Consider the following 15002-nt stretch of genomic DNA (forward strand, 5'->3'; position numbering starts at 1 on the left):
CCCCATAACTCTGAGAGCGTACAAATGGAACCAAATGGACCCTTACGGGTCCATTTGGTTCCATTTGTACACTCTCAGAGTTACACACCCGTAAAGAGCCATTTGGAACCCCTTCAAGGAACCATGAGGGTCCCTGAACCCCAACTTTAGACCCACTGGTGTAGCAGAGTGTTTCCAGTGAGCCGACATGCACAATATCAGTACCCTGACTCTGTTTGACCAGAATGGAACAGAGCCTTCATTAGTATCATTGGTAACACTTGTGAAGGAAGTAAGAAGAGGCCCAATTTCTTTCCAATATGGCTGCTGTGCATAGAGCCTATTGCTTCTTGTGCAGGTTGTGTTTCACCTGTTCCAGTCCATATTAGGCCTGTCACAATTACTGCCTGATCACGATTAGCTTGTAGATTGGCTATTTTCACAACTTTAGAAAACGTTTTGAAGTATAATATTACTAAATATGGCCTACTATATGGCCATAGTACATTATATATTTGTATTATTGGCACCAGTCATTGCCAGTCATTTCTTTATAATTAAGTTATTTGTCTGTCATGTGCAATTTATTTGACAAAGCCTAAAAGGTCATTTTAATTAATAGATTTATTAGATCTATCATTAAATATTATTTATTATTTGTATGACAATTAATCGTCAACGAAAATGTCATGATCGTGAAAGCCCTAACTGACCAGTCGTGAGTTTTTTTTGTTTTGAAATAAGCTTTGGTCCTCCTCACAATCGTTTAGATTAGAATTCCTTACAGAATTTTAGGCCAACTAGCAAGCCTTTCTCTAGATGCTGTCTGAATGACAGAAGGCTGACTGTAATGTTCATTCAATCTGCTCCAAGCCTCTCCATAAGCATCGTTGTCACTATAGGTGCCATCAAGAATCCTATGTGCTCGTGCACCCACACATCTCTTCAAGTAGGACAGCTTTTCTGCTGAAGAGATGGCTCTCTGATCGAAAAGTGATGTGAAGGGATCTTGCATTCAGGTAAATGCATCTGTCTGTTCAAGGTTAGGCTCTCTTGGAGTGCCTGAGGCCATTTTTTTAATCGTTTAGATTTTTCGTCCACACGGAGCCAGCGTTTTGGGTCCGCGAATACGCTCATTTTTTTAACCGGTCTGACAGTCTCGGCATGCTCCACTGTGTCACCGCACAGACGGAACTGTATACCCGAACGCGTTAGCTGACCCCACAGCAATACGCCCGTATGGTGCATGACTGTGATTGACAAGGAATGCACTGGCCGCATGTTCAGGAGAGCCAGGGGCACAATGTGTGCCGTGGCTGCCATGAGCCCCAAAGGGCAGAGGCACAGCCTCCAGGCCAACCTGGCCCTCAACTGAAAATCGGGACGAGCAAGCCCTGAGGGTGGCCCGTCCCGGCTTCGGCCTCTGGCACATGTCGAGGAACCCTGCGGACTCTGAGACCTGGCGCCTGCAAACCCTCTTGTTGAGGCGCCGGCCTAGGTGCCCAATGTGCTGCAGGAGCCTGGCCACATTGTTGTGGCACTGCACCTCTGAGCAAGCACCTTGTCTGGGGGCACCTTGTGTTTGGCAGCTCACCTGGAGCAAAAGCAAATGCCGATCCCGTTGTTTTTCCTTTAGTTAATAATTATCCTTTCAGATATAAAGCAAGCACCTTGTGTGGGGGCACCTTGTGTTTGGCAGCTCACCTGGAGCAAAAGCAAATGCCGATTCTGTTGTTTTTCCTTTAGTTAATAATTATCCTTTCAGATATAAAGGCTGATTGTTACAACGGCTTGCCTCTAAGCAACAGGCACCTGGCCTTTTTTTTTTTTTTTTTTTTTTTTAGGATGAATGTCCATGTCAAACTCAATGTCCAGCAGTTTGTTTTGTGTCTCCAGCAGAGTTTCTAGTGTCTCTATCTTCTCTGGAAGAGGTTGCACATGAACTCTGCAGCCGCATTGAGGCGCTCCAACACAAACACTCCAAACCCTTTCCTTGTTGTGGAGGTGTGCCACCATGCAGAATGACACCTAGGTGCGTAGATGGCCCTGCCGTGCAACACACCATATATGGTGCGCTCTGTACGCTGTATAGCGTGCAATGACTGATTCAGGGGACCCCTGGCAGACCTGCCACGGACGCGTAAATGTATCAATGTATCAATCAGCAATGTAGAAATACTATACAAGTAAAAATCCGAAATTTAGAATTTACTTGAGTAAAAGTACAAAAGTATTCAAATGTATAAGACTTGAGGTTCGGGCCGCTGCGCGGCCCTCCCGTCTCGCCAGCTGCGTGGGGCCCTAGTAGCCTGGGCAGACGTTCATTGCAGCAGCGGTGTTTGTTTCAACACCAAACCGAAAGCGAAAGCTCCCCCTGGAAACCCTGTAGCTCCACCCCTCAAAACCTAACTTGGTGAGACCCAGACACCAACAGCTTAGAGAGGCAGACACACAAACAGGCTGGCGAGGCAGACAGACAGCCCCGCATGTGCACGACTCTCGTATCTCATATTAGGATGTATACAAATCTTTTGAAAATAGCAGATCTACTAGCTCAAATTTGTACTTAAGTACAGTACTTGAGTAAATGTACTTGGTTACTTTACACCACTGGTCCACACTTCCCTTAATTTGTTTGCTTTGCCTACAAACAAGCCGTGACAGCAACCCCGAGAGGAGCGACTTAACACCAGCTCTCTGAACTGCACCTCCCAGTGGATTCCAACGGCTGCCAACTTGTAAGTAGTTCTCTCCAAAAAAAAACATCCAAAAAGACTCTGTTCTTGATCATTTCTGCTCAACACTTCTGCTCAGACGTCTTAGACTGCCCGGTGGAGATAAAATAATATGTGTAATCACGCACACCTGGGCCTTATATAGGGTCCATGCGTGCCAGTAGGACTGGTGTGTCTTAAAGGGTTAGTACAGATTTTTGGACTTAAAGCTGTAGGAAATACTTGCCATTAATGTGGTGGTTGCAAAGGTATTAATTGATTGCCCGAGTCCCGTGGTGAGAGTTCTGGTCCGGTTCTGATGAGGATAAGGATAATTCCTTTAACAGGTCCTTTCATGAAAGTCCTTGCGGTCTTGTTTCCAATGAGGGCCTGTGAGCAATTAGGGGTTAAGAGTCTTGCTCAGGGACAAATTTAATTTCATCGACACTGCTGGTTCCGGTGATTTGTTGGGGCCACTCATTAAAATTAATTAATAAAAAAGACTGGCATCATTTGTACTGTTGACCTATTTCTACCATATAGCGCAAGGTTCCCAGTTCGATCCCGGGCTCCCCCAGAGTTAGTGTCAAAGTGTCCTTGAGCAAGTCGCTGAACCCCTAATTGCTCCTGATGAGCAGGTTGGTGCCTTGCATGGTTTCCGCCGCCATCGGGGTGTGAATGGGTAAATGTAATGCACAGTCTACTGTATGTAAAGCACTCTGGATAAAAGCCCTATATAAATGGACCATTTACTGATGATGAAGAAAGAGAACTTGGATAGACAATTGCGGACAAACCACACGTCATTTGACCAAACATTTCCAGCAGAAAGAGAACTGAGAAAAATACATAAACCACACGTCATTTGACTAAACATTTCCAGCAGAAAGAGAACTGAGAAAAATACATAAACCACACGTCATTTGACTAGACATTTCCAGCAGATAGAGAACTGAGACAAATACATGAACTAATGAACTGAAATTTCAACCATTGCCATGTGAAAATATAATAAGTCAAGTGCAATCATCAATATGTTAATCATAAATTATGTTTTTATTATTATTGTTTGATGTGCATTACACTTTTTTTCATAATTATACATATTAAGCTATTGACTTATTTGAATTAGGTGTCTATGATAAAATGAAAAGACAGTGGCTAAATAGATCCCATGCCCACAATTAAACTGTTGGGGCACAGAGGGGGCCCTTCTGTTCTAACCTTCTTCAATTAGTACTCACGTCACATTATGTGTTTCGTCGTGAGCTTGTAGATCGTTTTTCTTTTTATCCGAATATATATATATATATATATATATATATATATATATATAGGTGAAAAAGGAGTTCACACAGATGACACAGTTTCACGCAAATTGCTCAAAAATCCTGGGTTTAAGTGTTTTTCAAACTTCTCAAATGTGCGGACAATCTAAGGGCGGAGCTTACTGTTCAAAGTGATAGATGTGTTCTTTATGAGTCAAGGCACATGTGTAAGCAAGTTTCAAGGCTGTCAGCTAAACGAGGCATGACTTTTGCCAGTTTATTGTTTTCATTTTTTTTTTAAATGCTATAGCGCCCCCCTTTAATCAATTGGAGTAAGATTGGTTTCAGTGATATTTGGAATGACCCTCTACATTACTGCACAGTTTCAAACAAATGTGAGTCTGCATGTTAGTGTTAGGTGTGTTTAGTCCGAGGGAGGGCCAGCTAATTTTACTTTTGATTGATTGATTGATGTACTTTATTTCGTAAGACATGAGAACAACAGTACATGGAAGTACAAATGAGTCCAAGAGAGGGTCATACAAATTTGAATGAATAAAATATTTTTTTATATATATATTTTACTACAGCTTTTCTGAATTCAGGAGAACTGTGGACAACGATACCCCTCCATTGCTTTCTCAATGGTACTGGTACCATAATAACAATTTATGTAATTCCATTGACCAGATCTGTAGGGTGAAATATTTTCTTTTCTGGCCAAAAAGTGTATTTTAGACGTGAGGTGGGCGGCTCTGAGTGTTTACACTAAGGAAAGTATAGGCTTTCAACATCTTAAAACCGTCTTTGTTTTGGCGAGTAGCGAAAGTGCCTACCCACAAATGTGCCTTCATTCAGGGGTGTTCTTGGAATGGAATATAATTAAATAAAAGAGCGATAAAGTCTGTGCAAAGGTGATTCATTTAATTACCAATCATATGCATGATGATAAGATGACACATCAATGTTGTTGACAGCAATTACTGGAAATTCCACAGAAAGGGGAATTGGAATCTCAAGAAGTGGAAGTGTGGCCTTGGTTGAGTCATTATTAGGACATGTGCCCATATAATAGCATGTGTCTGCCAACTCATCAGTTAACATGAGTTTAATATAGAGGGCTGGATGAAGTAAGAGACATTCTCAAAAACACTCAAACACTCAAAAACACTCTGCTTACTAGCATTATATTTCAGTTAAATAATGACTGTTAATTAATGTCTCGATTAAATGTGTTGCGCGTAGTATCATGCAATGAATTATATCAAGCCCTTAACAGCCACTATTTAAGAACATGTGTCTATGGACAATTGGTTGAGAAACAGGTGTTATTAAGGGTTATAAGTATTTTAGTTCTTCTAACTCTAATCATACAGAGTTATAAGCTGATCATAATGTGTTATAGACCTGGGATGCATACTGTTAGTGTTACCAAAAACACTAATCTGAGCCCATATCCCCTCCCAGTGGTCCCCAGTGGTCAGTGAACCCCTTCTCTAGCTGACTCTAATCAAACATTTTATTAATCTCAGCTGTACGTGTACACACACACACACACACACACACACACACACACACACACACACACACACACACACACACACACACACACACACACACACACTAATGTTTGTAAACAGGAAACCTGTCTATACTGTACATCAGTAGTTCTCAAACTTTTTCATGTCAAGGACCCCCAAAATGATATGTATTTGGCCGCGGACCCCCATCTAAAAATATTTTGTTCCAGGGACCCCCCAGAAGCAAAGATTTGAGTTACAAATGTTTGCTTTAAAAAACAAATATTCAAAGATTTGCACAAATTTTCAAGATTTTTCAAAAATAGCAGATCTACAAGCTCATAGCGCGGCACTCGGTGCCGCGCTATGAGCTTGTATATCTGCTATTTTTGAATGAAAAGTATAAAAGGTTAAAATTATTCTGATGCTATATTTACACATTTTGCTGGGTACCCCCTGGAACCCCCTCAAGTACCCCTGGGGGTCCCCGGACCCCACTTTGAGAACCAATGCTGTACATCCTCCGTGTTGCCACAGAGAGTGAAGTTAGAACACAGTAAAAATCCTCAAAGTTAATTTAACTTTGAGGATTGGGCCAAACCAAAAACCTATGAAAGAGAGGGGTGCATTGATGGGGCGCACCTAACTTTATTTTTTTTTCAAATACTTAAAACGTACAAATTCCAGTTATTTTTACTGCCTGGGGTCGACGTCAGCAAGGGCATGCGGTCGCAACGGGTTCCTAACGCCTAATGAAATGGGTTCAGATCTGAGACAAATCTCCTGAGGAGTCGCGTCTGAAGCCTCTCCTGGACAGAGGTCTCCAGACGTAGAAACAGATGATGATGATGTGTTCTATAAAGAAATACACAAATATATATTTTTCAATTCTTAATAGGAAAGAAAAAAACAAATCTAGGCTTGGGTGCGGCCAAAAGGGGCGGGGTTTCGTAGTTCTTTGCGAATAACGTCGCAATGGTAACGCGTAACGGCAAAAAACTTCCGAGCACACTAGTCCCGGCCAGGCCGCACGTTTTGATGTATATATTGCCGGGGTAGTGTAAACCGTGCGGCAGTTACGGACGGACACAATTTTGTGGCGACAAATAAAGAAACTTGTGTTTTGCCATTACATGGCAGGCACACTTCACTAATATATCACTGATGGACAACCTATATACTGGACAAAGATGCACTGTTTGTCTCTGCTTACATGACATAAATACACATGTTATTTGAACACAATGTAATGTCTCCAGGCCTAGAAGGATCAGCAGTGGGCTAGAGAGAGGTGGGAGATATAAGGGTGGCTGAGCTTGTGGTGTCATCTGATGGGCCAGAGGACGGGAAGTAGCTCAATGGTGGGGTCCATGAAGCCAGTATTTTCAAAGCCTTCATCTTTCAACTCCTCAGTGCCGACATCCTCCAGCATCTGGTCAGTCTTTGTCCGTATATAAGTTTGGCCGTATATCCTGCACCGCCTTTCCTGTCCGACAGTAGATAATCTACTCGAGTGCCGCGCTATGAGCTTGTATATCTGCTATTTTTGAAAAATCTTGAAAATTTGTGCAAATCTTTGAATATTTGTTTTTTTAAAGCAAACATTTGTAACTCAAATCTTTGCTTCTGGGGGGGTCCCTGGAACAAAATATTTTTAGATGGGGGTCCGCGGCCAAATACATATCATTTTGGGGGTCCTTGACATGAAAAAGTTTGAGAACCACTGGTATAGAGTGTCAAGATCAGCCTGTACTGAGGGTGCAGCCACAGAGGAAGCAGCGGAGGAGACACAAACAGTGGTGCAGATGCAGAGGTCACAGGGGTAAGAGGAGCAGAGGCGGTACCAGACAGGCAAATATCACCGGCTTCGAATGCTATCAATGCATTGAATGGGAGATTATCACGTTTTATCAGACCATTGAATGGGGCGAGTAGGTGAGGAGTAGGCGATACACGGACCTACCGCGATTTGTCAGACCATTCATTGGGCGTAATCAGGAGCTACTGACCTACTTAGGAGGCGGAGCAGTCCCCACAACAATATTTACGATTCTGTGCCTATCGGTACATAACTCCAACGGCGCTGAGTAGGCTCAGGCGAGCGTCGCACCGCTCCGGACGGCAACTCGTTCGCTTTAGCTCCCTCGGTGGTCCGTCGCGGGGCTCCAGCTCGCCTGAGACTGCGCGCCTCCGTCATGGTCCGAAACCAAAACAACCAAAACCAAAACCGAAACTGAACTATTTAAGTCATCTCCGTCGGTAGGTCAGTATGTCTTGATAACACCCAATGAATGGTCTGATAAATCGCGGGTAGGTAAGTAGGTCGCCTACTTCGCCCATTCAATGGTCTGATAAAACGTGATAATCTCCCATTCAATGCATTGATAGCATCCGAATCAGGTGCAAATATATAGGTACAGACATGATTGCAAGCCACTCATGAAAGATGCCCGTTTCAAGATTGTGAATAAACTTATAGGCTTATTGGAGAGTTTGGAATACGTGGTTGCAGTCACAGTAGAGGGAGGGAGAGACAGAGGAGAGACATTCTGGCTGAATGTCCTGGGACTGTAAGAGATGATGGTGGCCTTGTTGAAGCGATGATGGTCTGAGAGAATAAGAACACAGTTTACAACATTATAAATAAAATAATCTATCATCATTAGATATTAGCAAGTACAAGAGACAAGATCATGTCAACTTGTCTTAACCCATTGAGACCTGAAGCCGATTCTACATGTCTCCTAAATCTCAACAGTTTTCTGAAAAATGTATGTTTCTATATCAGTGGTGCTCAATATTTTTCGTGTCAAGGACCCCCAAAATTATATGTATTTGGCCGCCGACCCCCATCAAAATATTTTGTTCCAGGGACCCCCCAGAAGGAAAGATTTGAGTTAAAAATGTTCGCTTTAAAAATATATATATTCAAAGATTTGCACACATTTTCACGATTTTTCAAAAATAGCAGATATACAAGCTCATAGCGCGGCACTCTGTGCCGCGCTATGAGCTTGTATATCTGCTATTTTTGAATAGCCCATTTAAGTCCTGTCATTCTTCTTATGTTATACCTTGCCTGCATGCTTTCCAGCCAAAACTAAGGTTGGCTTTAAAGCAGCATCATGTAAAGCGATCCAGGAGTCCTGAGTTGGTGTTGGCTAGATCGTACTCTCACATGGCATCGCATCGTATGGAAACCACAGTAACTTCAGTAATGTACAGTATGCGGTTCTTCTTCTGCATTTGTGATATTGTTTGACAGTGAATCATACGAATGTGTCCTCTTTTAACGACGGCATTATGTTTTAGGATTGTACACATATCACTTGTCCATACACAGATCATGCCTCTTTTGCTGGCATGGTGCTGGCCTGTTTCCTGCCTCAGAGGGTGTTACCAGTGGCGTGCACAGACATTTTGAGGGGCAGGTGCTCAAGTAAATTATACTTTTTTTTGTTTACTTGGTCTGCTCTTTTTTTCCCTCTACACCTATACCTCTTTGCCAAAAATAGCCGATCTACAAGCCCACAACGCCTCGCAGCGTTGTGGGCTTGTAGATCGGCTATTTTTTGCTAAAGTTCTCCTCAGAAAAGGAATGCTAGGTTTCGAGTGGTTATGGTAAAAAGAAAAATCATATCACATAAAGATTTGAAGGACCCCCTGTAGTAACTCTGAGGACCCCCTGTTGAAGACCCCTGCTGTAAACTGAAAAATATATATATATATTATTTTTTTTCAAAAGGGCACTTCTGGTCAAGAGGGCAAAGGGCAGGTGCTCTAGCACCACCTAGAGTCTATCTGTTCACGTCCCTGGGTGTTACGATCCTTAGTCTGGGGAATTAAAGGACCGTGACATAAGGTTGGCAAGTGAAATGTAGTTTTATTGGTTTTGACCCTTTTTTGATTATTGACAGAAAGTGACACAGAATTCAGACAAAGTATGTGAGAGTTAACTTAAATTATACAAACTTATAAAGTGACGCCAGTGCAAATCAACAAATCAATATAAAGGAGCTAATCTATTATTTTCAACCCCTATCTAGCCTAACCTCTACCAAATCAAAATTACATCAAGTCCCTAATCTAATCTAACTTCCCTAATCTAACCTAAGCAAAAAGAGGACTGTGAATAAGAAGCTGGCACTGGCGGTCAACACAAACACCAAAAGAGTTGTAGCATGATACTTTTACTCCTTTGAAGATTATCATCACTTATCTTTGACTCAATGCTACTTTAGCAAGCTCAATTCAAACAGGATGCATCTCACACCGAGGGTACGACAAAAATACATGGGGTACTAAACTTTTAGCTCCCAGAGTATTTACTTTGAAAGATTCAGGTGGACAGTGTGTAACAGCACTAGCACTGCACTGCATGCTTCACACTGTCACTGAACACAGCTGATGACAGTTCTTTTATAATGGCCAGGCGTGGCCAGGCATCCTTCTGACTGGTCCAATTGCTGATAGACGGGCTCCTCCTCAACCAGGTCTCCTCCCACGTAGGACCTAAGCTGGATGTGCAGGAGTCAGTGGGACTACCAAACTGTCCACAGTAATACATAAAATAATATAAAAAAGAACACTCACATGCAACAGAGGGCCAGACCCCTGATGCAGCAAACGTTCGCAGGTGGGACACCCACTCCTCAGGGCCCATAGTATAGCACTGTGTTTCTTCTGTTTGGAATCCATCTAAGAGACATATGAAAGAGCCATTTGCACTATACCAGCTAAAGTTAGTCATTTTCTCACAGACACACAATAAATACCTTGTAGATAAGCTACTTCCACTATTTCAGAAAATGTTTGTTCCATTTCCTGAAAAGCAACGGTTTTGGACGTATACAATGTTTCCAAACCGGCAGTGACAGTATATTTTTTTACTTTACTTTCCCTGCTGGCCCACTGTGTCTAGATGAAGTGCTTCGGCATGCAATGCTCCTGGAAGACAGTCATCCTGCTGGCCTTGGTCTTCATCACCATCCAGTTCACGGCCATTCGGATGCTGACCTCAAAGCCCCACGTCTCCTTCAATGCCACGGCCAGGAAGACCCACATCCTGGTCCTGGCCACCGCCCGCAGTGGCTCCTCCTTCGTGGGCCAGCTGCTCAACCAGCACCAGGAGGTATGGAGTAGAACAGTGGTTCTCAAACTTTTTAATGTCAAGGACCCCCAAATTCAATGTATTTGGCCGTAAACCCCCATCTGAAAATATGTTGTGCCAGGGACCCCCCCATACAAGATGTGTGTCAAAATGTTTCAAAACCATTACAAATGTTAAACATTTTTGCAAGATGTTCACGTTGTGAGCTTGTAGATCGGCTATTTTCAAACAGCCTATATCGGGCTCAAGTGGTTAAACTCAAATGAATGCAAAATAAACTAATTTTGCTGGGAACCCCCTGGTACCCCCCCCCCCAAGGACCCCACTTTGAGAACCAATGGAGTAGACCACAATGGAAACAACCTTCGGCTTTATTGTGACATTTTCCAAGCATACAGCATATACAAAAGTTAACCTATCCAAGCGTATGACGGAAGACAGTTTCACGATCAATTAAAATATCTACTATACGTACATGCTGATGCTTTTAAAGGTGACATATTGCTTTGCATTGTGTAGGTCTTCTACCTGTACGAGCCTCTCTACCACGTCCAGACCAGCCTGATCCCCAGCCTGTCCCACAGCTCCACCTCGGCCGACCGCCGCGTGATGCTGGGCGCCAGCCGCGACCTGCTGCGGAGCCTGTACGACTGCGACCTCTACTCCCTGGAGAGCTACATCAAGCCGGCGCCGGCCAACCACATCACGGAAAAGCTGTTCTGCCGCGGCGCCAGCCGAGCGCTGTGCCAGCAGCCCGTGTGCGACGCCTTCGGCCCCGTTGACGTCAACGTGGAGGAGGGCGACTGCGTCAAGAAGTGCGCCGCGCTCAACATGACCCTGGCGACCGAGGCTTGCCACGACAAGAGGTGCATCATTTTTTTTTATGTATTTATTGATTTGTCACACACCCCGTCTTGCCCCCCCCCCCCCACCCTCTTCTTCTTTACTTTCTCTTAAGGCAGGGGTCTTCAACAGGGAGCCCGGGACCCCTCGCGTGTCTAAGCGGTCAGCCTGACCGATTTTGAGACTTTGAAGTGGATTATCTTTGCTCATGAAGCTCTCAAAAGAATCCCCTTCCATGTTTTTTCTTAAATATTCGATTCAAATCATCTGTTTTGAGCTTATCTTATCTGAGTTTTTTCAGATTTTGGTGAGGTTTGGTGTAGGGGGGAAAAAGAGCAGACCAAGTACAGAGCCACAGGTCAAGTTTATATAGTATTAATGGTTTAAGTGGTTAAATGTCTGAAAACACACATTGAACATGAATCCAATATGTAGTGGGGGGTCCATGGAAATAACAAAAACGATGGAGCTTTGCACAAAAACAAATTTCACCCTCTTTTTTACACCTGTAAACCTGTGATGTGACAATAAAGTTGATTCTTCTGATTCTGATTTCGAGGCACGTGGCGATCAAGATAGTGCGGGTGCCGGAGATCGGGGACCTGCGCTCTCTGGTGGAGGACCCCCGGCTCAACCTCAAGGTCATCCAGCTGGTCAGGGACCCCCGCGGGATCCTCTCGTCGCGAATCGAGACCTTCAGGGACAGGTACCGCCTGTGGAGCATCTGGCAGGCCACTGGCCGCCGGCCCGACAACCTGGACCTCAGCCAGCTGACGATGGTCTGCGACGACTTCCTCAGCTCCGTGTCCACCGGCCTCGGCCACCCGCCCTGGCTCAAAGGGAAGTACATGCTGGTTCGCTACGAGGACCTGGCGCAAAACCCGCTCCTCAAGACCAGGGAGATCTACGACTACCTGGGGCTGCCCATGGACAAGAACGTGGAGGACTGGATACAGGCAAGCACCAGGGGCAGCAGCGAGCCGTCGGCCAAACACAAGTTCGGCACGGTGAGGGACTCGGCGGCCACGGCAGAGAGCTGGCGGTTGAAACTGTCCTACGACATGGTGGAGTACACACAGGTGGTCTGTCAAAAGGTGCTCCACCAGCTGGGGTACAAAACTGTGAGATCGGCGGAGGAACTGAAAAACATGTCCCTCTCGCTCGTCCAGGACAAAACTTTTGTACCTTTTTTGTAAACGAAGATAGTTCTGGGAAAAAGACTATTTTTGATATATTTATAAATGTTGCCTTATTTCCTTAGTTCAGTTTTTTTTTTGTTTTGTTTGTTTCTTCAACTTTGCACTAAACTAATGATCCTTGAATGCACCATATGGGAATAAAGGATGATTCTCATTTTGTTCTAGAAATAGCACACTTTTAAGTACAAATGAGCAAAGAAAAAAAGAAAAACATCTGATTGAAGGATTTATTTTAAACATCTCCACAAATAGAGCCAAGACAAAGCACTGTCTCCATTTTGTGATCATTCATTACTTGCGCCAGTGAAGCAGCGCAAGTACTGCCAGTAACAGGTAAAGGATATGTTGTTGATGATGACGATGTTGAAACAAGCACTTTATATCCTAGCACTTTTTTCTGTAGCCTTTTATTTTTTATCTCTTGCACTAGATGCACCCAGACTTCTGTTTTATGCTATGGTGTTTCATGTCTGTTGTTGTCCTGTACTGTCTGTATGTTTTAAACCACTACTCTTGCTGTAAACCTAATTGCCCTTTTGGGACATTAATAAAGACCTTGAACCTTGAACCTTGAGATGTATCTGACAGCTACATCGTCGCAGTCGGGGGGTGGAAACCTTGTATGTTCAAAACTGTTTTGGGGAAAAAAGCTCTTGATACTTTTCATTGGTTCAAAATGTATAAAAGTCACACAAACCTAAAACCAACAAAAACAAAAAAACACAATAATTACCCTTATTAGATCAATTGGTTTCATGTTACGCTCAATTAAATTATTGTTAAACATCTTCATTACACATTACACACACACACACACACACACACACACACACACACACACACACACACACACACACACACACACACACACACACACACACACACACACACACACACACACACGAGCAGACACGTGCACACACACACACACGCACACTCAACACACAGACACACGCACCCACACATTCAACTGCACACAAGGTACTTGTTGTTTGTTGTGTCTTACATTTGATTACTATGTTTAACTTACTACTTGTGTACATTGGTTTCCTTTCTCACCTGCACTTATGTCTGTGTTTATTTAACACATTCCCTGCCATTGACCGAGATCTCCATCATTTCAAATCCACCCGTTGACTGCCATTGGCGGAGACCTCCGTCTTTACATGTATTTATTTTTGTTGAAAAGAGGGCCCTCTAACGCAACTTAGGAATGATCCAAGCACCCTGAATGAAGGAATGATGTGACATATGTGACATAATCCCAAAGAATGACACTCCTGTACGCTCCTTCCTTTTGAATTTTAGAAAGACAATCCTTTCTCTTTTTGAGACCGGGACAAAATGGCCCATCGCAGTTACAAATGTTTTTCTCTGATGGAGAGATCAGACCCTCCCTCATCCCCTAGACATGCTTTGTTTACGTGCACATGCACATCACGGCTCCCGTGGCTCTGCAAAGATCATCAATATAAGGTAAAAAACCCTGGCAGAAGCTACATAATGAATGAATTAATAGGCCTACCTGGCAGGGAATGTGTTGTTAAATAATGTTACCTTTGTACTGTTTTTTATTGTGCAAATAAATAAATAAATAAAATAAAATAAAATATTCTAAGTTTTGTGTCAAAGAGGCTAAATCTCATCAAATGGTGCATTTGAGCCCTAGGCGGCTCAAATGCAGAATAAACTAGAAAATGTGCTCCTCGGAGCACAGGTCTCCACCAGGAGAGGCGGTAAAAGAAAGTACTGTTCCTGATTAATTCAGTCTTACCTATTTATACATATTGTGATGTGGCAGCAGTAGGTAGGCTTGCCCACCTCTATGGCAGCAGTAGGTAGGCTTGCCCACCTCTATGGCAGCAGTAGGTATAGGCTTGCCCACCTCTATGGCATCAGTAGGTAGGCCTACAGCACCTCTATGGCAGCAGTAGGTAGGCCTACCCACCTCTATGGCAGCAGTATGTAGGCCTACAGCACCTATTGGCTGTTGAAAGGATGAGAGCCTATAGTTCCTGTGTTCTGCACAGTGCTCTGTACAGCTGCTGTCACGGCATCTTACAAACTCCCTCCATGTTGTTTTCAGTTCCACCAGCAGATGGCGGCATATACCTGTTTTATTATTACATGAAGGTACAAGAATGGTTATTTTTAGTGGCTGGACGTCCGTCCGTCCGTCCGTCCGTCCGATAGATAGATAGATAGATAGATAGATAGATAGATAGATAGATAGATAGATAGATAGATAGATAGATAGATAGATAGATAGATAGATAGATAGATAGATAGATAGATAGATAGATAGATAGATAGATAGATAGGGATGGATGGATGGATGGATGGATGGATGGATAGATAGATAGATAGCT

General features: G+C 43.5%; 1 protein-coding gene across 2 annotated transcripts; it reads left to right on the forward strand.

Annotated features, from left to right (window-relative positions):
• Positions 1-2493: 2493 nt before the first annotated feature.
• On the forward strand, positions 2494-13183 carry LOC311047933 (carbohydrate sulfotransferase 1-like). Of its 2 annotated transcripts, none has more exons than XM_084060886.1 (4): positions 2494-2721; positions 10409-10612; positions 11111-11457; positions 11994-13183. In XM_084060886.1, exons 2-4 carry the CDS (start codon positions 10418-10420, stop codon positions 12628-12630), a joined length of 1179 nt encoding a protein of 392 aa, XP_083917012.1. In that variant the 5' UTR covers positions 2494-2721; positions 10409-10417; the 3' UTR covers positions 12631-13183. The 2 variants fall into 2 exon arrangements, with proteins under 2 accessions (XP_083917012.1, XP_083917011.1); XM_084060885.1 differs by having other exon boundaries at positions 2494-2717; positions 10403-10612.
• The last annotated feature ends 1819 nt before the right edge of the window (positions 13184-15002 follow it).

This window comes from Gymnoscopelus microlampas (assembly GCF_963454915.1).
Source record: "Gymnoscopelus microlampas genome assembly, chromosome: 1".
NCBI lineage: Eukaryota > Metazoa > Chordata > Actinopteri > Myctophiformes > Myctophidae > Gymnoscopelus > Gymnoscopelus microlampas.